Source organism: Amblyomma americanum, chromosome 5 (genome assembly GCF_052857255.1).
Source record: "Amblyomma americanum isolate KBUSLIRL-KWMA chromosome 5, ASM5285725v1, whole genome shotgun sequence".
NCBI lineage: Eukaryota > Metazoa > Arthropoda > Arachnida > Ixodida > Ixodidae > Amblyomma > Amblyomma americanum.
The window spans coordinates 72,593,326-72,618,433 of record NC_135501.1 but is presented as its reverse complement, the minus strand read 5'-3'; the positions used below and the strand labels follow the sequence as shown (position 1 = coordinate 72,618,433).

The following is a 25,108-nucleotide window of genomic DNA, read 5'->3' as shown; positions in this document are numbered from 1 at the left end:
CGATTAAGATTTAGGCACAATAGCATTAGTAGCAGTTTTTTATGCGGTACTTTATCGAAAGCATTTTCGGAATCAAGGAGGAGAGTGTCAGTAGGAATGTTTAGGTATGATTGGGTCTTAGGTCATTAATAAAGAGACCCAATTGGGAGTCATATGAACATCTTTTCAAAACGCCATGTCGGTTAGTATGGGAAAATTTTACGGGGAGAAGGAATTTGACTTTGTGTGAATTGATAATAGGTTCCAATAGTTTCTAACAGATGCTTATCAGAGAAATGGGCGGTATTTTTTTCATGAAACAGGTGAGCATTTTTTGTACACTGGAGGGATCTTACCATCTTTAAAATCTTGGTGAAGGACACCAGTGGATATGGACTGCCGAAAGAGGTTGCACAATATCATGCTTACAACGTTTTTAGTATTTTTGAGGATTTTAGAATTTATGCCGTCAACACCAAATGAAGATGTACATTTCAATGAATTAATCAGTTTCATGATGCCAATAGCATCAAATGTAATCTGTGGCATAGCTTGGTGGCCGAGAGCTGGGAATTCCAATAAGTGAAATTCGGGTTCGCTTGTAAAAACTGAAGAAAAAAGTTATTAAGAGCGTGGCTAGATTCGTCTTCCAGGATAAGGTGTTCACCGTCATGTAATGTTAGAGGCTTAGAATTATGGGGTTTATAGTTTTCCAGAACAATCAGGGGTTGGTATGCAAAATGGAAGGTAAGACAGACGAAAAAAATATACGTTTAGTTTTACTTCATAAAGATAACGATAAGGATAAATATGTTTTTTCTGCAAAATAATATCTTTTCCATACATATGCGGTGTCAAAGCGTTTTGCGGATCGGAAAAGTATTTTCCTTTTGTTTCTGAGGCGTTTCAGTTCTTTGCTGAAATATGGCGACGATTGTTTTTCGGTGACGGTGATAGTAGGGAGTTGTTTGTTTATTAGATGCCGCATCTTGTTTCTGAAAAGGGAGCAGTTAACTTCTATTGATCGCTCTAAACTATCTCGGGGAAACCACATGCAGATATCAGCTAGTTCGGAATTATTCGTTGCATAGTTCCCTTTGTCGTACAGTGTTAATGTTTCTCGTATTTTTTGTGCGTGGCAACTGGCAGAAGTACGTGGATTGAATTGCAGAATGATCACTGAGTACTTTCAAATCAAGTAGCGGCGAGATGTTAACGCGAGGTCGAGTATATTGGATGAATGATTGCATTGTCTTGTCGGGTTTGTACGAGTTGGGACAGATCAAAGGTTAGACACGTGTTAACAAAATCACTTTCGATGTTATCTTTATATGTAGTGCAGGAAATGTCGGACAAGGTTATTGCAGGAAAGTTAAAGTCGCCGAAAAGAACAATGAGAGTATGTTGGCCAGCCGCGGTTATCACGCGAAGGGCTTTGTGGATATTAGCAACAAAAGTATCGGTTATATCAGGTGGATGATATCAAACGCCACTGATTGCAGGAGGAAATGAAGCGTGGCACTCATTGAGCAATATTTCTAGAGGGGATGAAATTTCAATTTGACACCAACGTAGCAAGTCATGGGCTCCTATTAGCACGCCTACTTCCCGTCTATTTGTTCTCAATCGACGGAAAATAGTGTAGTCAGGAAAAACAAAAATTATTTCAGAGCCGCGAACAGATGATGTTAGCCAGGTTTCAGGGAGCATGATTATGTCGCTATCTATTGTGCGAGCAAGACTCAAGGGCGTAAGGTTTAGGCAGGAGGCTTCGGATATTTGTATAGAGGAAGGACAAGGAACTGAGCTCCGAACGGACGGCAGGTTTACGCAGTACTGTACTTAGCTATGGCGTGCGGGGGACGAATTTTTGTGAAGTATGGTCGTAAATATAAACAGTGTTACCAATGATTAGTTTATTATGGCGGAGTTTGTATGTTTAACTTTGGAGTTTCGCAAATTTACTGTTTCCTGACAAAGACAGAAAGTTTTGAGTAGTCATCCGAGAATCGGTGGTCAGTGTTTCTTAGTTTCAGAGCACAAAAAAAACAATTTTCTCTCTACTTTTGAAGTGAGCGAATTTAATGATAGGCCGTTTCTTGTCGTTTTGAACCTTCCCGGATATGTGCGCTCTTTCAACATCCATTGCGCTGATTGCGACGTAGAGTTTGTCCCTACATAACTGTGAAGCCAACTTTTCTGGTTCGGCTCATGTTTCGTTGCCAGCGCCTGACAAGCCGAGAAATAATAAATTGTTTCTGCGTGATCTATCTGTAAAATCAACTATTTTAGTTAAATTTGCAATTTTACCCAAATTTTGCTTCTGAAGCGTTCTCGCATCGCTAACCTCTTTCCGAATTGCGTGAAAGAAAGCACAATATTCCTAAATTTTGAGGAGTCTTGTTTACATTTCATCGAACCTTTTAACATCCTGGGATAATTTCGAAGGAATGTTTATTTTTATTTCGCCTAACAAAGCTGCTTGTCCAGAACGTATTTCGTTCAGGGCTTCCATTATCTCACCTGATGTGTCAGTAGAGCGGGTGTTAGGTCCGGGATTTTCCTCGACATCACCTGCCAATATTTGTAGCTGATGGATGAGACACTCATAATCAATCGCTAAACAGTGCTTGCAGTGTTAACTGCGCTTCGAGCTATATACGCCGTTGCTTCACTAAAGCCCCCCATCTAGATTTAAATCGTTCAACTAAAAGACGCTAATGCATTGTTAACTTGAACACGCCACCGCTTATTAGAAATACCCACTATAAAAAACTTTCGCTGGAGCTGGTCCAGAACAACGCTATTCGGTTCCCCGTGCGCAGCTTAAACCGAAACGCCAGTCTTCACACACCAAAGCTAATCTTTATTTCGTTTCTTAGCATCTCGCTGGAAGATAACTCGTAGGAGGATTTTTGATAAGCTGAGGCAACATGCCAAGGTAAGCGATGTCCTCGCGGTTTCTACAAGGTATGTGTCACGCCGCATTGTTCATCGTCACAAAGTTCGAATTGAAACATGCTGCACCATAGCTACAATTCAGGAGTTTTGCATCGTTTATTTGGGACCACCTTGGAGCACAAAATTCTCCAGATCAGTGATAAGCAGCAGCTTCGAGCCGCCCTATGTAACGTTGTTATAAAATGAAAAAGAAAAGTATTTTATTTTCTTTTTATATTCATTGCACTTGTTTATGCATTTTGTTATTTGTAGCCAGTGCCTTCACACACTCTCCCGGTGCTTAGTGCTCAAAAATAAGTAAAAAATTGGAGAGTACATTTAAGCTCTGCCTTCGCAGTATGACACAATTGCGCAGTGGGTTAAATCCCGCATATCCAGAATGCCTTTTTGCACTTTACAATCACAGACCCCTGGAAGTCCTAATATCTCTCCTGGTTCAGTGGTGCAGCGGTCAAACTATGTGCCACTGCCAGGCGATTGAAGGTGCTCCTTGCGGTGGGCCTTGTGCGGCTCAGGTTGGTCTTTCCAAGAGGCCAATAAGGAGTTCTGCCACCTGCCGCTGTAACCAGTTTGGTCACTATCCGGTGGGCTGCTCTCTCTACACCACCTGCCAGAGCTATGCTCTTGATTTTTCGCTTACAACGCTGAAGCCCACAAATGCTACATCGCATTTTTTGAGCAGCAACACATTCAACGCTTTCGCGTTAATAAGCAGACATCTTTCTTTTCCACTTAAAGCGTCTTGCTACCCATCATTAACTGCTATTCCCTTCAAAGACTGTTTAACATTACCATAGTTCACCGTTGAACATCATCACGCTCCACGTGTAAAGCCATTGCGTACACTGGCTGGCTAGACTCTGAACAGAAAGAAGTAAAAAGGAAGTATTCTAAAGTACAGCTTACGTCGTCCTTTAGCCTCGCATAGAGGCGTATTGTTGTTTATTGTGTAGTTTCCCGCTATAAAAACTTTCTATTTGATCCAAATAAAAATATCACATAAAATAATCGAAACCACCAGATGTCTTTTAATATATTTCTGACGCTCTTCATTTAAAAGCGATATCTTCTGAATGCCTACTTCCGAAAATCACTTTTTAGATTCTCTTGTGCAACCACTCAGAAAAGCACAAAGTTTTATGTCAACAGCGAGCGTATGATCTTTCCACCCACCTACTGGCTTCGCGTGGAAGCAAAAGGTGGCCTCTGGCATTATTCTGCCAATAAAGGGATCTAAGTTCTGCAGTACGTTTGCCGACTCGGCGCACGCTTCAGAGAACAAGCCTTGCTTTCATTTGAGGGAAACCCGCCTTGTTTAGTGGCCACCATAGAAAACCCGCTTCGTTTTCCTTTTTTGTGCCCAACCACTATTCCGTCTTCTTTGAGGAGATCTATGAACAAAACAAAATTGCTAGCCTATTTGCTCGAATCTCAGCCGATGGGCCCCAGGAAAGCCCAGATTCTAAATTCACACCACGGGTCTAATTCAAGGATATGGCTGTGTATTCATGATCTATGAGCTACGATTTAGTGCGGCGCTGGCGAGACATAAAGCTTGATTTTCTTTCTTAGGTGATGGATTCGACTAAAGGGTACAAGAACAATGCTATTTTCAATTTTAAACTGAAGTTATCTACGCTAATTTCATTCAATCAAAAGCTAAGCCAGTATACGGCTTAGCAAAGGGGAATCTGCACTCTTTCAGATAACGAGACCACTTGTTTAGCACTGCTGCAAATAAAGTGCGCTTTTCAGGGCGCGAAGAGGCGGTGCTCGTTACTTGGAAGCGATATATAGTGGAGTTTTATTGTACCACACACAAAGAAGTGCGAACAGTGGGACTTTATGATTCATGTATTTCTGGTAGCCTGGTGCAAAGCAGAGACCGACGACCTACACAACCGTACTGAGTCACCACCGGCTTCACAGAAGGCGCTCTGATGTGCACCATCCGCGAATGGCACTTCTCCACCGACGAGTGTTTCATCCGGGAAGCTTCTCAGAGCGTTGTAAAGGCCGCTTTGATTTGGCTGTAAGTATAAAGTTGACTTGTTAGTATTAAGGTTACATCAACGCGTTGGCATAATAATTTAAAGGAGCTCAAAATGACAGCGTCAGAGCGAAAGAAGAGAAAGGGAATGCGTGGGAACATCAACTTCTCTTCACCATCGCGCTCATAGATCTCTTTTCTTGTCATGAGCATTACCTCCTCAGGTTCTTTAGAGCGCCTACATTAATTCAAAGCCTCATATTCAGTTCGCATTCTTGCAATACCGCCGTACCACAACAGTTGAACTGAAGCAAAAAACATCATTATCTCAGCTGTCTGCATGTTAATTCATAAAAATATTTTGCGAAATAAATATTCAAATAAGAAAAGCAATTCAGGAATGGCATGACGAAGAAAGGAAATGTTAGCAAACTAAGACCAGATTTTCATTTCCATTCTACCCCTATTTTCAGCGCCAGGACACAAGATACCTCTGTTTTTTCCGAACCAATCACTATGCAACACGCCTTCTTGAGCTCACTTCTTCATCCCTCAACAGACAGTCATCCCTCTGTGAATTTTCACTCGGTGTGTTGTTTGGTAACACAACTTTTTCTCTATTAGCGACGCGTTAGGCTCCCAATATATTTTAAACTAGAGTGTTCCTCTATAATGTTCATTCTGAGAATTTTCGCGCTTGCTAATTATGTAAAACTGAGCTTTTGACGTCCCGTGCATTCTTTCTGACCTTTCCAAAAAGGCACATGTTGCCGGTTGCCGCGTCCAAGACGTGCGATCGTAAGACACTGTCAACGCCATCAGAATGGCTCTCGAACTATCTATGCATGTCTGTGTGGGGCGTTATAAGCAGTTATAACAAAACTCGCATTTGCATAACAACTTCTAGTCGGTGGCCACCTGTATTCTGCCTTCGAATGAAACGATTAAAAGGGGAATAAAAAAACCAGAGGTATAAAAACACTAACATCATCCGCGGTAGCTTTCTATGAGAGGGGCTACTTAAGAAGCGCAGTGTAAGGGCTTTACAATTTCTCTTTCATTCAAAATTTCATGAAGTGCCTTCCCAAAATTTAGCACCAGTACGCTTTAGCGGTATAAAATCGAGCTGCTATTTTTTCGTTTGTAAAAATAAATAATTCGGCCCAGTTTCGAAAATAACAGGCTTTATTTATGGCGGCCAATGCAAGAGCAACAATGCTTCTTTTGAATGCCTGCAGTGTTTTCCTTATTTATTCATATTTTACGCCATCTGCATTAACGTCCAATTTTGTGTCATACAAAGGAGTAGTAAATCGGCAATGGAAAGAGCCACATATCTTGTTATAAAAGAAAATATCGCCATCATGCATTCAAATAAATTCATTCTCTAAAGTTTTTATATTTCTTTTTCTACATTATATTCGCCCTCTATATGCTGCGAGTAACGACTGGAAAAACAGAAACTACTTGTAGCCCGTCAAAATTCATCATTATAATTACTTGTTCATGCATCATGCATATAGCTAAACATTTGCTTGCTAGGTTGTCCATAACCTCCCCCCCCCCCCCAACACACACACACACACTTTTTGAGAGAACACTGTAATGAGCAATAACTTTACAAATTTGGAAACATGGTTTCTTGTTCAATTCTAACCTTTGAATACTTCTTCCATAAACGCAGTGTATAACGAGTTTAGTTTATGGTGGTTTAACGTCCCAAAGCGACTCAGGCTAGGAGAGACGCTGTAGTGAAGGTCTCCGGAAATTTCGACCACCTGGGGTTCTTTAGCGTGCACTGACATCGCACAGTACAGGAGCCTCTAGAATTTCGCCTCCATCGAAATTCGACCACCGCAGCCGGGATCGCATCCGCGTCTTCCGGGTCAGCAGCCGAGCGCCATAATCACTGAGCCACCGCGGCGACCTGCAGTGAATAACGAATCAGGGGCTGTCTGCTCTTGGTTTATGGCTCCTGTAATCAGCATTTTTGCGTCACTAAATTAATAGAATAAAGACGCAACTCTCATTGTGTAGGTTTTTCAAGAAATAATTGCGAGTGATCTATGTAATCAACAACTATACAATACTCACACAACTTTTCACTTTCGAACGAACAAAATGCATATTGATGATGCCTGAAGGACCAGCACAGAGTTTCGACTATTTATGTAGTGGGACTCGAGATCACTACCGAGCGACTCGATATTTGTGATGAAATATTTCTGAGCCCCTGCGGGAAATTAGCACTAATAACAACCAAATATCGATGTCAAACGCGAATCATTTTCTTTTTTTATCTCAAATTGCATTTCTCTGATACTACAAGCAATCACAGTAATAAAGGCGTCCATAAGCTAACCTGTCTATATAGGTCGGGACTGTTGTCCATCTTTCAAATCGAGTAGCACTTTCATTATCATCGTTATCCCAAATCTGACCTCAATGAAGAGAAAGAGAATTATGTACGCAGGTTTACCCGCATTCTCTGCAGAACGTAATTACTACATTGTACGCAATCTGCATTTTTCCTGATGTCATCACGGTTGGTGAAAAGTTCTTACAAAGTACGTGGCTCCTGTTTTTGTGCTTTACTCAGTTCTTATGCTTACATCCTGTTCTAATCGTGTGTGCATTTCGTAAGAGTTTGCATAGTTTTGCTTGAGTTATAACTGCATGTGTCGGTGATATATACTTCTGGTTTAAAGACTGCCATACATAGATTTATGCATATTAGACACGGGGCTGAATATTCGCTTGGCTGGATTTACCTCTTTTCCTTAAGCTTAAGAATTACCATGATATACCTCACCTGCGTCTATTGTAGAAATCAAGATATTAATTACATTTCCTTTTCACCACTTTACTCCAAAGCTTAAATTTAGAAAGTTTACAGGCTTCAGGGTTTCAGGTTTACCCGGTGATTCGGAACGCCTTAGCCTTCTTTATAGTACCATGCATCTGTATTCTATTTTTCCCTAGCTTATTGATTTCGTATTTTCGATTTTACTGCGCCAGTCATTTATGCACTGCCCTAAATAAAACTACTAAGTAGATAAGATCGTGCCCACAAGCTCCTCCTTCCTCAAGTGCAAAACTCATGGAAATTTCCGTACTGCAGTGGTTCGCAATTTAGGTGCAGTGCTTCGTGACCCTCAGCTAAATGTGAACGTCCGCTCTCGTGCAACATATTAACTGGTTTCCATTGCTGTTTGCTGGGTACTAATTTATTTACTTTTGTTTAGAAACTGGTCACTTTTATTACATATAGGCTAATCGTATACGGCAAGATCTTAATCTTGCATTGAACCTAGACTTTAACTTCCTTAATATTTAGCAGCCACCGCAGTCAAAAATATGATTCACATCATAAGAACTCCGTTTTATTTTCTTCCTCTGCACTCGCACTTTTCCACTTTCGTCTTGTCCGGTTTCTGGGAGAAGAGATTTAAATACTTAAGCTTATTATCTCTCCCCACTCGACAAGCATTTCTGCCCCTATTGGTAAAAATCTTGCTCTTCATGCCATCTTGCTCACTGTGTGGTTTTCGCCCTTTATTTCGAGTAATGCGGCTGATCAGGAACACGCGTTTTTTGTCCTTTTTACAGCAAAGCTATATACTTCTACCGTCCAAGGCAATGTTTTTTTTGTTGTCAGGAAAAAACGCCAGGCTAAACATTGACTGCTACGCTACTCCGAGTGGGAAAGTACCCAACAGGATAGAATCGTATATCTTGCAGATCATAAAGCAATATATATATATATATATATATATATATATATATATATATATATATATATATATATATATATATATATATATATATATATATCAGCAGACAAGTTACATATATAACCAAATCAAAAATTACAAATTAAGATGTAAGAAAATTAGAAATAAAAATACGTAAACGATAAATCTCCTTAGAAATCAGGCACACAGCATATACCTCAAATACTTTTCACTTCTCTCTCGTTTCACTCTTTGTAGAGCCAGGGTGTGAATTTTCAATTGACGTGGCTGTCCAGCTTCGCTGTACAGTCACCTAGTGTAGTCTACTCTAATCTTGTAGCCTCGTTTGGGGCACAACTGGGGTCAAAAACTTGTCTAATATGCACTTACTCAAAAAAAAAACCTCGAGATGTAGAGCAAATGTCTCTCACCAATATCCTTCCATTGGTTACTTTTTCTGATATGATATTGCTCCCAATTTCAAAATATATAGTTATAGGTTGCTGGTACGCTTCAAGTCCTGCGTTGAAATACATGATAACTTAAAGGTAGTCGCGAAGCTAGAATTGAGCGAATCTTGTCGCCGTAGCCGTCATGGTGAAACATTGAATTTGCGCACGCCACAAGCAAGCTACTGCAAGGAATCATTACCATACACAATCCCCTCTTTGGTAAATCGGCTAGAGCAAAAGCCGTTTAATCCTTGTTCTAATCCGAATTTTAAGATTAAGTTATTTTTGTGGTCTTTACCTATGCTGAGTGTGCAGTATGTTTTAGCCGTTACCGCATAATTTATTTTTGATTAGAACTGTTTATTCATGTCCACTCACATTCATTTTCAGCCACCTTCACAGAGTATATTGGAGCCACAATTTTTTTTCACTGTTCTCATTTTGTCACTATTGCAAAATATTAATACTTAACATCATATATAAACGGCGGTAGATAGGCTTGCATTACTCTTTCTATATTCAACAATGATCGATTTACTATCAAACTTCCACTGCATCTTTATGCCGAAAAAGCAGAATCGCCAATTATTTGCACAGCTTTAAGCCCGCCACGTTTCTCGATGCCAGCTCTCTACAAATGGTCTAGCCTACCTTGGACTGTTTTCCATGTTCATGTGATATTTTTTCGGGCCGTTCTTGAGAACTTATTTGCAGTGCAACAGAAGCAACCAGCGTGCAGCGACTTTTCCAGGGTTGTACAAATGCCTAGAGACCGCAATGTAAATGCTCAGTGGTGCTTGTCGTAGCCTCAACCTTGTGGCCACCCCCAGTTTGCAACAATATTTGACAGAATAGAGAACAAAACTGCCTGTGATTTAGCTCTGGTTCACCCTAGTAGAATTGCGAAGGCTTAGTTTTCTCGGCACGTCGTCTACGCAGCGTCTCATTCCGACGCTTTCGAGAACTCAAACTGGTCTCTTCCGCAGTCGAAGAGTCACACCAGGACGTGGCATGACTTCTAGCAGCATCTTCGTTACCATCTTCTCGAGTCGTGCGGCGCGTTCTTTTGCGTCTCTTGAGCGCGTTGTTTCTTGCTCGCTTTGTTCTGTCATTGTTGCGTCTCTTTCGAGCTCTCCATAAAGACTTCAATACACTGAGGTGAAGTGCATGTATATACACCTCCCGCGAGGCGACACTTCTCCCTGATGGAGCGAGCGGCGACTGCAGCGGCGTCGACGGCGGCGCCATCTGTTGGAGCGCAGCTGCGACGTTGCTAGGCAACGGAAGCTCAAGGTCGTTCGTCGGCCTAGCATACGGTTGAAGTGGGACCACGCGACGAGCCGAGCTGGCTGCCTCGCGCAGTGTTGCTTTCGCAACAAAAAAAAAACAGGTCGACAATCCATCTCCACGGTAATCTGAATTTTGAGTGCAGCTGCTGCGCTACCTGAACCGCAGGCGACCGCTTAGAGAACTGTGCAGTGCTGAACGGTTGTAAGATTCGGATAGGACAGCGCGTACAGCAATCTGCCACCGCTAAGTCTCGAGGACGGCGCCGCGGGCCGACGCCGCGGTACTTGTTTTCACGATGCCGCTGTACCCTCCTTCTCCGCTTTGGTTTTGGAGCTGTCTTCGCTATCGCCGTTTTTCATCTTTCGCTGCGCTCTGCGTTCGTTCTCACTCATCTTCCGCAGTGCTATTGCCGTTTGCCATCTTTCACTGCGCTCTGCGTTCGCTCTCACTCATCTCCCGCAGTGCTCTTCCTTCGATCAGTTACTCCGAGGGACGACGGCGACACCGCTTAAATCAAGAACGGGCGCTTAAGATCTGCGCTACGAAAAAAAATCGTGATCAGCTAAATTTCTCCTTCAGCAACCGAACGGAAGGAGGTCACGATAGTGTGAAAGCTTTTTTTTTTCTTTGCAACTTGAAATCCGCTGTAAGACGTAACTGCAATCAATGCAAATAAAGAAAAATGCACAAATCTATATATACTGGTAAGAAACCGCGGCCACTCATTGGCTCTCGCACTCGGCTGGTATTCCCATGGTCGCGGTTCGAGTCCCAGGCGTGCCGTTAGGATTTCAGTGGAGGTGAAAGGAAAAAACGCCAATTTGTTGTACGTTGTCAGCTTATGATGAGAATCCCCAAGTGCTCCTTATTACAGAGCCGTCTGGCGTGGCTTTCGTCTAAGTCCACATGCACCTTTGGAACGTTTGAATCGCATACTGCTTTACACATCTGTCCACATGGCAATCATAAAGGACCTCTTTTTAATTAGTGTAAATTGCTGGTCGAGCTTCTTAGCGTAAATGAAGAGAGCTCGAATAAGTTCGTCCTTCTTCTTGTTCTTGGTCGTGTTTCAACTCGTTCATCCTATCTGTATCGTCTTTTTTGTGTCATTCCCTATTGCAAGCATACACTAACTCACCTCTACACAAACCCATTAGATATGAACTCAGGATAAATGCAACTTCAGCCTTAAGCTCAATAGCGTCACCTGGGTGATGCGGTAGACGGTGCGAAATAAATGCAAATATAGAACAGAGGAAACGCTTACTTGTTCCTTTCGGCGCTCCTCCGCCAGCAGGACAGACGCATATGTGGCCCCCCTGGTCGTACGGCGGCTTGGACTTCATGCTTCTGCCCACATAAACACAGCGGCATCCGTTGTCACGCACCATGACCCTTGGGGCTCCGCGGTATCGCTGAGCAGCTCTGCCCCTGTGCACCTTCACTGAAAGTAGTGACGACCGGCTATTAGTGGACTATACTAAGCTCACGTTGAGGGTACTTTAACATCGCATCGCCTGACTCGCCAAGAAAATAATGTCTTTGTGGGCCAACTCATCCTTGATGAAATTGCAGCTTTAATAATTAGAGACAGTCTGGTAACGCGTTTTGCCTGTGTGGATTCCAACGACCGAAAACATTTGGCGCTTTCGTGCTTTTTAATGCGCAAGAGTTATTTGGTTACGTCGCGTCAGCAAAAGGTATCCGCAAATTTTGTCCGCACGATTATATCGCTCTCTAGATAAATGTGCTAGACATTGATCGTATTAGGTAGCGTGAATACATCTTGAAATTGGAAAATTTTTGGTTGTGGAATTGTATTATGTGAATAATTTAAATTCAAAAATTTGAAATAAATACTCTTGTGCCTACACACTGCGCATATTTCCGCGCAGCCTCCGCCTTGCTATCATCGGGCCCATGGTGACACGGCCACGCGCTGGACTGCGTTGCCGATAAAACACAGCGCCACCGCTGCATCACCCGAGGAATGCGTCTCTGACGGTGGCAACATAAACAGACTACCCGGCTTAGAAGAGCGGCTTTCTTCGTTCCACTACCTATAGTTTGTCGTGGCAACGGGCACCATCCCCTTACCTATTTATGCCTATATATGGGAACAAGCGTAGTACGCAGATGGCAACTTCCCCCGCCCTTGCCCCTCACTCCACCCCTCTCCTTTGCCTAACCACCGCGTACTGAGATGTATGTTTGATTTGGAAATTGTTTGTGCCATGGTGTTTACTGTACACAGGTTCTTGGCCTGTTCAGTACCTGTTTCGTTCTGTTCAAATTGGTGACTGCTTCGCCCATTTTTTTCCACCTGTTGTTTTGATATTACCTTATGTACTATTCGGGTCTGATTATTGTCTGGTGTACTAATAAATTCTCTTTGTGACCACCGCGCACTGAGATGTATGTTGGATTAAGAAAGAGGCCGTGCCATGGTATTCACTATACATAGATTTTTGGCCTGTTCGGTACCTGTTTCTTTCTGTCCGAATTCGAGACTGCTTTGAACATTTTTTTTTGCTCCTGTGGTTTCGAGATTACCTTATGTACTATTGGTGTCTAAATATTGTCTGGTGTACAAATAAATTCTCTTCGTTAGAGTTGGTATGCTCGTCCGCTGCCATCGTTAATCGAATAAACAGTTGTTACCTTTTTATGTTGCGATTCATCCTTCAGCAGAAACGACATCCCACATCTGGTGACCCGGAGAACGGACAGTCGCATCGCCATGGACGATCAAGAGCAAGAGCTTCAGGATCGACGTGGCAAGCAGCATCCTGCCGGCTCCGCCGACGACGCCAGCACCCCGGCAGAGAGCATCCCGAACGCTTCCCCGCACAGCGTCTGGCGTGCCGCTGTCAAGCTTCTGTTGTTTTGGGCCGACTTGCCCGATGTATGAAATCGAGGCCCAGTTCTCTCTCGCGCACCGCACGCAAGACCAGACCCGCTACAATTATGTCGTCGCCCACCTCGATGCCAGCTACGCCAAAGAGGTCCCTGATATCGTTGCCAAATCACCAAGTCACCAAAGGCCAATCTTTGCTAACACCTCAAGACTGAACTCATTGGCCGCCTTTCACTCTCGGAAGACCAGAAGGCGGGACCACTATAGTCCACAGAACTTGCCGAGCGCAAGCATTCGCAGTTCCTCCGCCATATTTGTGCTATCGTGGGAAACATCGAAGTCCAGGATTCCTTACTGCGAGCACTTTGGCTTCAACGACTTCCACCGCACTTACAGCCAATTTTGCAGGCTCCGCTTTCGCTACCTGTCGAACAACTTGCCGGGATCGCTGATCGCGTCATCGAGGTCTCTTTGCCGCAGTTGCCGCCCACCGTCCTTAACGTCACCTCACCGCTGAACACCAGAGAGCTTGCGCGCCGTATCGGCGATATCAATCGACAACTCAGCTCCATTCAACGACGCCTGGATCAACACTTGCCGACGTGCAACCCGCAAGGCCGTGACCGTAACACCACCCCGCTGCAGCAGCCTGGTGAAGACGACCGGTGGTACTACCATCGACGCTTCGGAGTCACAGCAAGACAATTCGACCACCCGGCTCCGCTGGCCTTAAAGGAAACGCCAACGGCAGCTCGCAGACACGGCTGCGAGCTGCCAACCTGGATATCTTCATCTTCCACCAAAATACAAAGCAGCTCTTCCTTGTCGACAGCGGTTCCGACATTTGCTCCTACCCACGAGCTCATCTTCAAGGTACCCGTCCTCCTACGCCTTTCGAGCTCAGCGCGGCAAACCGGTCCGCAATCAAGACTTACGGCTCACTCCGCCTGCACGTAAAGTTTAAAAACCTACGCCGTGGCCATCATTTGGATTTTTGTCTTCGCGGACGTCATCGAGGCAATCATCGGCTCAGACTTTTTGGCGCACTACAAACTCCTTTCGGACTGCCGCCACGACAGTCTTATCAACGCGACAATGAGACATTATTTGCCAGGACACTGAACGACTACCTACCAGCCAAGCATCAAGGTAATCGGTGTTAAAAATCATTCACCATACTATGCCATCCTCGCTGAATTTCCCGATTTGACGCGCCCTTGCGGGTTGACACGTGACGTGCGGCGCACCACTGTGCAGTACATCCGGACCAACACAGGCCCCCAGTTTTCTGCCGCGCCCGTCGCCTTGCCCCGCACGAGCATGCGCATAGCTAAGACAACATTCGAAGCCATGCTCCGTGAGGGAATCGCCCGCCGCACCGACGGCCCATGGACCTCGGCACTTCATTTTGTCCCGAAGACCGAAGGCTGGTGGCCCTGTGGGGACTACCGTGCCCTCAAGGCCTGCACCATTCTGGACAGGTACCCCGTTCTCCACATGCAGGACTTCGTCAACCGCACTTATGGCTGCCATGTTTTCACCGTGCTAGACTCGGTGAAGGCCTACAGGCAGATATCCGTCAGTCCAGACGACGTCCCGAAAACTGCAAGCATTACCCCCTTCCGCTTGTTCAAGTTTTCCTTCATGAGCTTTGGCCTGAGGAACGCTGAATAAACCTTTCAACACTTCATCGATGAAGTAGTCCGCGGCCTCGATTCAGCTTCGTCTATCTAGATGACATATTGGTCTTTTCCCGTAACGCCGAGGAACACCACAGGCACCTTCGTTTACTTTTTCAACGCTTTGATGACCACGGCCTACTCGCCAATGCCCTAATGAGCACGCTCGGCGCTTCAGTCCTCAAATTCCTCGGTCACGAAGTTTCGTCAGCGGTAATTCGACCTTTCCCTCAACGCATCTCAGATTTGCAAAATTAACCCCAATGCACCACCGCTAAAGACCTTCACAGTTTCCTCGGCATGCTGAGCTTTTACAGGTGTCTCTTGCCACACGCAGCCGTCTACTAGGCTCCCCTCTATGACGCATCTCTACGCGGAAAAAAACCTATCACGTGGACAACGGCTTTAACGCAACTTTTCAAAGAATGCAAAGCTGCTCTCTGCACCGCCATACTTCTCTCCCATCCCGTGCCACACGATCCTTTGGGGCTCTTCACGGGAGCCTCTAACTTCGCCGTCGGCGCCTCCCTTATGCACGACGTAAACACCAGCTGGCACTACTTGGCGTTCTTCTTCAAGAAATTCTCAGCTCGGGACACTACCCCTTCTGGGGCGAGTCCCACGAACGAAGCCACGACCCCTGCTCCGTCGAGCTCGGCAGCTTACTACAGAACTTCTGGCGATATCAAAAGCAGTTGAACACTTTCTCCTCATTCTCGAAGCAAAGCACTGCACTATCTACACCGGCCATAAACATCTGACCTACGCCTTCTCTCAACGCCGCGACAAATTACCACCGGTCCAGCAGAACCAGATCTCGTGCAGTTTACCACTGACATCCAACATGTCAGCGAGAAGGGCAACGTGGTCGCCGACGAAATTTCACGTGTGGCAGCTATCAGCTCTTCGTTGATAAAAGCTGACGTACTCGCCTAGGTTTAGACGACGGACGTCGCATCGCACTGCAATAACTGGTTAAGGACGGGTCCTTATTGCAGCTGCAATCAGCCCCCATACGTGGATCGACAATGACTATCTACTGCGACATGTCAACAGCATGAAACAGGCCTCACGTGCCCTTGTCCCATCGCCGTGGCCTCTTCAACCAGCTGCATAATCTCAGCCATCCCGGCACCCGCGCCTCTACACGCCTCGCGGCCGACCGCTATGTCGGGCCCTCCATGCAGCGCGATTGCCCCATCTGGGCGCACTCCTGCATTCCATGCAAGCGCTATAAAGTCACCAGGCATGCCACTTCACCGCTCGGAGCATTCCCCCAGCCTTCTGGTCGGTTTCAACATGTCCACCTTGATATCATAGGGCCCATTGCCCCAGCCGGACCCTTTCGCTACTGCTTCACCGCCATCCATCGCTATACTCGATGGACTGAGGCATCACCTCTCGAAGGAACCACTGGGAAAGACGTCGCCTCCATGTTCTTCGCCAGCTGGATTGCTCGCCACCCGGACACAACCTGGCTCGAAGCCATCATAGCCGTCGCCCTAGGTCTTCGCACCACCTTCAAGCCGGACATTCAGGCCATGCTCGCAGAGCTCGTCTACGGAGAAGCACTCAATCTCCCAGGTGAATTTCTTGCTGCACCGCTATCTGCCACCGCGACGTCGGATCCCGCGGATTTCTCCGCCCGACTCCGAGACACCATCGCTGCCTTCCGCCCGTCACCTGCAGCTCACAACTGTAAGACTGCCCCTTTCATCTTCAAGGATCTGGTACCTTACAGCCACCTTACAACGAACCTTACCCAGTTCTCCATCGCGATGACAAAACCTTCACCCTGCGCGTTAACGGGAACGACTTCCGAGTCTTTATCGACCGGCTGCAGCCGGCCTACATCGATTCCGCCGAACCAGGAAATACCAGTGCAACCACAGGCGTCCATCAACGACCCCCGACATCTCAGCCTGCTTCTGTCACTACAGGCTATGGACGTCGGGTACGCTGCAGATTTTTACAAGCCCTGAGGACTCTCTAATCTTCGGGGGGGGGGGGGGGGGGGTGTAATGTGGCGACACACTCTGCGCACATTTCCGCTTAGCCTCCGCCTTGTTATCATCCGGCTCTGCGTAACACGACCACACGCTGGACTGCGTTACCGATAAAACAAAGTGCCACCGCTGCGTCACCCGAGCAATGCTTCAGCGACGGTTGCCACAAAGCAGGCTGGCCAGCCAGGCACAGAATATTTCTTCCTTCAGCTACGGCGACGAGCGTAGCGTTGGTATGCTCGTCCTCTGTCATCGCTAAACGAATAAACAGTTGTTACGGTTTTATAGTGGGATTCGTTCTACAGCAGAAACGACATCCCACACTGCGTTTGAAGCAGGTTTTGTGGGACTGATTCGATGAAAAACAATGCAATACGTGAGAAGGCTTTCTGATGCAATAAATAAAAAGCGAAAATTGATGAGCTATATATAAGATAAGGAAATAAACAAATTAAAATAGAAGCTTAAAAAATTTCAAATAGAAATAAACAATAAAAAAGGAGAAAGAAAGGAAACGTAAAGGCTTTCGAAATCCCGCTCTTAAGCAGACTTAAGCGCACTCCTTTTTTTTTTCCCCATGCGCATAAATTTTTACTGACGTTTCAATTTACGGCGTCAATTACGAGAATTTCAAAAATAAAGGATGCTCTGTCTATGTAGGCAACACAATTTGACGAGGGGATGTGTTCTTAACTGCCACCTGGAGTCGTATTCTGGCTAGCAAGTAACAAACATTACTAGTCCTGCTTGCTGTGACCACGTCGTTTATTGGAGCATTATGGTTACCATTTCAAGCCGGATGGAGCTTTTACCCAGTAAGGCATGTTGCTGGGCTTGTTGGTTTAACATTTTTTGAAGCTTGGAAAAAATCGACATTGGCGCAAATAAATTAACACCGACAAAACAAAAGAGACAACGGGCAGGTGCCATTGGAGTTGACACACAGATACACGCGCCTGTCCGTTGTCTCCTTGACTCTTTTGTTTTGTCTGTGTTAATTTATTTGCGCCTAGGTGGATTTTTTTCCAACCATCAAAAATGGAGCTTTTGCGCATGAGATAACAAGTGTATAATATTCAAAAAGCTTCCGTGGTGAAAGAATATCCAACGCTCATTCAGGCACGTTAGTTCAACGAAAATGCTAGTCGAATCGATTTATTTACATCCATTTTCAGGCGCACAACCTGTTCTTTTGCCCCGCATGCGTTTGGGGTGAAACAGTATCTTTCAGCAAGTCAAAAAAATGTCTACATATTTTACGGGCGGTCTTATAGGCAGTTAAGTGGCATCTTTGCAAGCGTTCTATTTCCTGATATTTCCATACCGCAAAAGGTCATGCAATATTACAGATAACTAAAGATTGTTAAAATTATTTTTCACGTCGAGCAGAAGGTGAAAGGCCGATTCAGAAAAATGTTGCCATTCACAAAGTGCCTAAACGCAACAAGTTTTGAACGTCCTCATAAGGATTGAAGAAAGCGAGAGCTGAGAGGTATGTACGAAGATTAAAAGGTTAATACAGCGTGTTTTCAAAAATTTTGTATAGATTTTTTGAGTGAAACCGATTTCTGAGAGCCCCAATACAACTTATGGGAGTACTCAAACTGGATCCAAGAAGAATTGCGGGCTAGCATTCATATAAAATCAGATAGACTGCCGTTACCCTTCTCACTCTGTAATAGCATCTCTCTGCAGAGATCGCAGTGAAAACTTTATTTAATTCGATGGCACTAGAGTTCGCAATCTGCAAAAATGGCAACATGTGTTACGAAAGTCACTACGAAGTTATCACCTGCCCAACGGGGCCTGTGATAAATAAAATAATTGCTGTTTAATTATTGGTTACTGGTTACTGGTTAATTACTGCCTTCGCGTAGCGAAGAATGCCCAGCGTCTTCTTGTGCTTTTGACAATGTCCTTCTTCACAATACTTAGAATAAAAATCAGGCAAAATGAAACAGGAACCCCAGTGTAGCAATAATGCAGATCGGATTTTTCGTGCCATCACTTTCCATTCTTAAGATGCGCTGAGCCTCCCGCGAAAGTTTCTTTACATTAAAAATTAAAACGGATTCGTACGGAAGACCTTAATTGCAGCAACAGGCGCTGGTAAGGCGCATTATGCGAGAACCTAACGAAAAAACGTTGCAGATGTTTCCATAACATTGGATTCAATAATAAACTGAACACCAAAGTTTATCTCCTTTTATGCCACAGTACTACCCAAAACCTTGTCCATTCAGCTAATATAAACTGAACTTTAGTTCCCTTCTTGCTGATTTTTTGAGCCGCGAAACCTAACTATTTAGCAGACCAAGTTTATAAGTAAATGAATAAATTGCGCGAAAGAATGGCGACAGAGGCAAGAAACACCTACACAGGCAGAGAGCTGACTTCGAACTTTTATTCGAAAGTCCCCGTTCTTTCGCGTAATTTCATAATGAACGTGAAGCACCAACTAGCCCACCAGAAAACCTTTTTTATATGTGCCTTCGAAGTCTGTCGTAGAGATGGGATGGTTTGCAGTGCCCGGAGGAAACAGGTATCTATAAGCTTTGTACTTAACAATGACAAAGTCTCGTTCGCTAAAAGAACAAAACCTCTGCCACAATATAATCTAAACACAGTAAAAAAATTACCTGAAGTTCTTTTACTGCTTGAAGAAAAACACAATAACTGCGCTTCTTTTAAAGAGAGTACTACCTTGCTATGGGGGGTGGGGGGTGGGGCATAATAAAGGACGGCGATCAGCGGTTGTGGCTTAACGACTATTTCGTTCAGCTGCAGACACGGCGGACGCAGGAATGAATTCCATTCGCGAGTGCTCGCATTTCAATAGAGTCTTAAATTAGAAAACGCCTTTCTCCTTGGAGTCATTTTATGCAAATAACCCCTGATCGTTGACAGACATTTTGAGGTCTCCCGTTATCCATGTGCGGCTTTGAGAATTAGTCTCCGGAATATATACCGTATCAGAAACAGAGTTAGGAAAGAACAAGTGGTGACATGCTTAAGAATTTTTGAAAATAAAAAATCAATAAATGAAGTGGTCCGAAAACATTTAGGGTGTCATAATTTCCAACTAGGCTTCCAACTCACCAAATATGCGTCATACCTTTCCACCTTCAAAACGCCCTGACTAACCTCGAATTATCCCCCAGGTACGAGAAAGCTCACTGCTAGATGTCCGCGTCAACAGCCAGTTTGAACTTACCGTAAGCTGCAGCCAGGAAACATCCAACTGTCAAGATTCCCGCCAAGCCGAAGAAGAGGTACAACTTGCTGAGCAAGGCACGACGTCCTTGACCCAATCTTCGCCGTTGAAGAGGTTGAAATCTGAAAGCAACATTATCAATTGTGAAGTCTACAAACTCAATTAGGCACACACTGCTTCGTAGGCAATATTTTTGGTCTCTGTGAAGATCAGCATTTCGTTTGCTTTTTTTTTTACCTGCGAAGATTGCAAACGTCTGTGAAATAAATAAGAGCAATGCAGTTCCGATTGCTGGAAAAACGGTATAGAGCATCATGTAAATTGAAAGCAATGTCTTACAGAACAGATGCGCTATTTAACCTTATTTTGTCAATATTTACCACTAGTTCACATTTACACACTGCGATGCTGCTTCGAATTGAACGAACCATTTAAAATTCTAGGCCAGAATTGGCGACAATGTAGTCAGTATCTACTTGTGAGGAAATTTTCCAGAATGAAGAATACCTGGCCACATATAGATTTATAAATGTTTGAAACACTGCAGCAAGCCCAGCGTCAGTGCTACGTTTTGCACTTGACCCCATGAATGCTTGGCGCCTGGGGCCATTGTGACGTCGTTTTAGGCGGCTATGCTAGGCGTTAACGCAGAGAACGCGGGAAGGTGAGGTGGGTGTTGTCGACGATTTAAGAAAATGCACTGTGACTGTTTTTTTTGCCATTGTCAATATAGGCCTCTATAAATCCTGAGCAGTGCAGATTTTGGCGGTTTCTTCAGTGTAAGTCTTCTGCGTCTATTGCTCACCGCTGTGCCTCTTTGTATACGCGTGGTCGGAGGTAACCACAAGAGATTTCAGGGTCTAGCAATTGTAAATAAATGGTTTTGATTGCAGTTGAACATTCGAAAAAAAAGCTTCATTTGGCCTGTTACACCACTTACTGGAGCGAGACTTTCAAAGGGGCTTAGTAGGACGCCAATGGCACAGTGAACTTTCGAAGCGAGAGGGTGTACGATGGCGCGGCGCACAACAAAACCAGTGCTTAAGCTATCACGCACCTAAACTGACCGGGAATTAAAGAAGGTTACGAAAAGTCGATTCGGGCAGCTGTGGTATGTGTGCTAGAGAAGGATTCCTAGAAAAATTGTCTACAGGAATAGTACTAGGGTCGAGAGATTTTCAAAGCTTCTACTGTGCGTATGAACTACAGCTGCTCGCAGAATGCTTTCGAAAGCAACGAATAAGTTAACGTGATGTGGTTGAATTTCCTTCAGAGCCAGTCGTGTTGCTTGCGCTGGCTTAAAGATCAGGATAGTACAGAGCGCCCTCCGTAATATCGCTATCCTGTGACACACGGTGGACGGATCTGTAAATATACTGATGGAAGTAGTGTCGAGCGAAACCTCTATAGCAATACAACGGCTAAAATTCGTAAATCAGAGGTGGCACTGGATACCCAAGGTTCGCGTTGCATAGAAGTGTAGGTTTCTCGTCCTATGTATATACCTCAAAGCTGGGAGGTGCCAGACCAGCAAGACGACTCTCTGAGTGTTTAGCTGATCAAGAAAATGTTGCAAATCGACATATTCTTTTGCTACTTTCTGGGCGGAAAATTTGGCATCGAACTAAGGCCGTGATGCTGTTTTATTGAGAGCGCATTCCACAATACGAGGTCGGCATAAGAAACCTTATATTAAGTAACAGATGTGCACTTATTTTCCAGGAAAATTGTTTTGTCCAGATTGGCACTTGCTAATAAATAAAGGACAAAACTTTTAGATGCACGTAATTTATAAACTTTTTCCAGGAGCACACGCGATATTGAGTCACAGCGCCCATGCTGATTTACCTTCGGCCACCGGTCTAACTCTAATGGTTTCACTCTACTTATGCCGAGAATGCCCTGCTTTTGTTTAATGCAGAGAACAAGCGTGGACACTTTAAGCGGAAAAGTTTACATCGGTAATCTGTCTCCTGGCTAAAGGGAGCAAAGTAAGCGGTCTGTCATATCAAAGAGAATCTAATAGATACAAAGCAATAACAGGCACTTTTCTGGCACAGAACAAAACTAGTGCTTAAGCTATCATGCGCCTAAACTGATCGAGAATTTTCAGAGTGCATCTGGCTGCACTCTAAAAAACGACTTTATCACAGAGCTCGTTTCTCACGTCATTTCTCTTTACAGAATGTTCAGTTTGTTTACCAGCTAGAAAGGAGGGCAAGAAGTGCCTGCGTATAGTTAGCAGTCATTTCTTGGATTCTTACACGAACGTAGGAATATTGCAAAAATGTATGCATCATTGATTTATTAGAAGCACTTCACCATCTCCTTGTAAATACACTGGTAAAAAATTGGATAATTCAAATTGCAACAAAATATATTTTCTTTTAGATCTTTGTCAGTTCTCAATGCTTTGGGATCTTTGTAGTGATTGATGTGTAGGCCCCCTAGTACGCTTTTGGTCAACCGACAGGAGACTAATATCCGTTTGGTTAATCCTATAATGGAAAAGGGAAACTTACTCTTCGTCAGGCATCTGTGAAAATATGAACATACAGTTAAAGGTAGACGCATTTTACATTGCATTTTAGACAGCAGCAGAAGCGGAAGAAGTAAGATATCACCATTCTTCCGCCGGAGGCTGATAATAAAATGAACTGTAGACAATAATACACTATATATACTGCCACAAAACGATTGATGATTGCTTGCTTGTCATTTTCTAGAAAAAAAAGAAATTTAAAGGCCTGCAGAATGCAAAACTGAAGAGCAAAAAATACTGCGAAGCGGGAGGTAAAAAAAAGCGGAAATATTTCTTATGTACAATAATATTTTGACTCATGCAATGCAAAATGTTTGCTTCAAAATGCTAGCGACGTGCGATCTTAATCGATTATATGGCCGGCACAGAATTAGATAGCGGTCTAAATTTACTTTTTTAATTATTTTATTCTCACGAACACTTTCAAAGGGTCATATAACTAAAATATAGGTCAAAGTGGGCGTGAAAATGTTTCCTTTTTTATAACGAAGCAATTTCCAGCAATAAAAAAGCTACTGGGAGTGCAAACCAGAATTTTAAAGAAACGACAAAAGCCGTAACACCGTAAACGTCGCAAATTTTGGTGTCTCAGCCTTATGAAGTAACTTTTCGATCGACACTCTTGGCACACCGCGTTCGCACGTAACAATATTTCGACAGGAAGCACTTCCGAAAAGCACAGCAATGTGATAAGCAGTCTGTAAAAACGGGTACAGAAAGCTTGGTCACCTCGCGTGTGTTATGCGTTCTCCTTGAAGCTGCCCTGCGGAGCCACACCAGAAGCGATTGCCAAACCCGAATTATATGGTTCTTTGGGGTCTTTAGAAAATATAGAGCCGCCATTACCACAATAATTTCAAAACAGGGGTGTATATTACGATCAATGAGGATGATGTTTATGCGTAAATACATAACAAAAAGCCCTGCGTTCAGAGAGAAATCCAGTTTATTTTCGTTTTTTTTCTGACTTTAAATAATCAAGAATTTTGCTCTTATGTCTTATTGGCCAGAGCATGAGGTGTCCTAAAATCATTAAACACCACCCACCGGCGCTTCCCTGAGGTGTTCATGAGAGAGTAAATCGAAAAAATTTTTTTCGTGAGTCGGTCAGCGGCGCAGTCCCCTCTTCAAAGAAGGAAAAAACGTCCGTGTGTTTCCGAAAGTAATTTTGCCTACCTTGTTTCTCTTGATCCTCTTGCTTTTAGCTGTGCTTCAGCTATGCCCGGGGTCGGCCAATAAGTGTAGGCAAGAATGAGCATTGAATAAAAAATTTATATTAAAAAAATTGGTTTAGTAAACGGGCTAAGTGCCTTCCAAATATAACAAATACAAGAGTACTCTTCATGCTTGTCCTGTGATATCAGTATGATACCGGATGACGAAAGCCATGTTCACATTTTTACGTGTTCAGATATTTCGGGCTATTGATAGTTTTCAATTTTGTATCCCCAATTTCTTTACCGCAGAGTTTTTGGGATTAGTGAATTCGTTTTGAGGCTCAGCATCAACGTAACTTCGGCGCAGTGCATCCTGATAGGTAGGTGTAGAATAAAGCTGCCGAAAATAGTGTGATGGCTGGAATAATATAATATATTATTTGCTGCGGTCACAATCAGAAGTCCCATGCGCCGATGACACAGCTGTGATCTTCGAATCACGGACCAAGGTTGTGAAACCACCTGCCAATAAAAATGACAGTTGACTAAATAACTAACTTAAATTGCGTGGGCACGCGCACCGGGCAACTTATATGGAAGCGGCTTTGTGAAAACGCATTTTTTATTTATGCCAGCTATATTTCAAAACACAGCGCATCCCTTTTCAAGGTAAGGTATTTAAATAAAGCCACAGCAGAAGCCCTGTTTTTATTTGGTCTTCCGGAAAATATAATGCGGACAAAGAGCTGAAATTCGCCCGCACACATCTCTGTGTGTTCTATAATATAAAATTTAGATAACTAATGCTTCCATGTTTAAAAGAAACAGCGTTCATTTAGCCGCAAGTCTTTCTTGTCTTTCGTCAATCCTTTTCATGACCTTTTATTAGAACTCAAGTCTGCTAAGGCACCTCGTTCCCACCATAAGCTTCAAGCTACCATCTCACAATTACTTATGCTTGGAAAAATAGTGCGACGTCTACACTGCATTTCCCTTGAATAATTCCTGTGAGATAGGAAATAAATGCGTTCATGATGATTATTTATTTATTTATTTATTTATTTATTTATTTATTTATTTATTTATTTATTTATTTATTTACTGTACCCTCAGGGCCAAAGGCATTACAGAGGGGAGCGGGATTAGGATAAACAACAATGAAATAGAATACAATGAAAATAGGTATTACAAAATAAATTTCCTCCAGAATAAATCAAATAACAACATCAAGAAAACGTAAATAGTAT

General features: G+C 43.8%; 1 protein-coding gene across 1 annotated transcript; it reads right to left on the bottom strand.

Annotated features, from left to right (window-relative positions):
- Positions 1–4,785: 4,785 nt before the first annotated feature.
- Positions 4,786–23,937, bottom strand: LOC144134793 (uncharacterized). The gene is made up of 5 exons (XM_077667626.1): positions 23,881–23,937; positions 22,685–22,698; positions 20,163–20,284; positions 11,674–11,850; positions 4,786–4,970 (listed from the first exon to the last, which is right to left on the bottom strand). Exons 2-5 carry the CDS (start codon positions 22,696–22,698, stop codon positions 4,924–4,926), a joined length of 360 nt encoding a protein of 119 aa, XP_077523752.1. The 5' UTR covers positions 23,881–23,937; the 3' UTR covers positions 4,786–4,923.
- Between the last annotated feature and the right edge of the window lie 1,171 nt (positions 23,938–25,108).

Bases quoted from the DNA above. Each gene is read 5' to 3' on its own strand.
- LOC144134793 (XM_077667626.1), bottom strand. The intron at 11,851-20,162 runs GTAAGTTCAAAC...CACTACTTTCAG, and splicing joins TTTCCTGGCTGCAGCTTACG to TGAAGGTGCACAGGGGCAGA. The intron at 4,971-11,673 runs GTAAGCGTTTCC...TTATACTTACAG, and splicing joins AGGAGCGCCGAAAGGAACAA to CCAAATCAAAGCGGCCTTTA.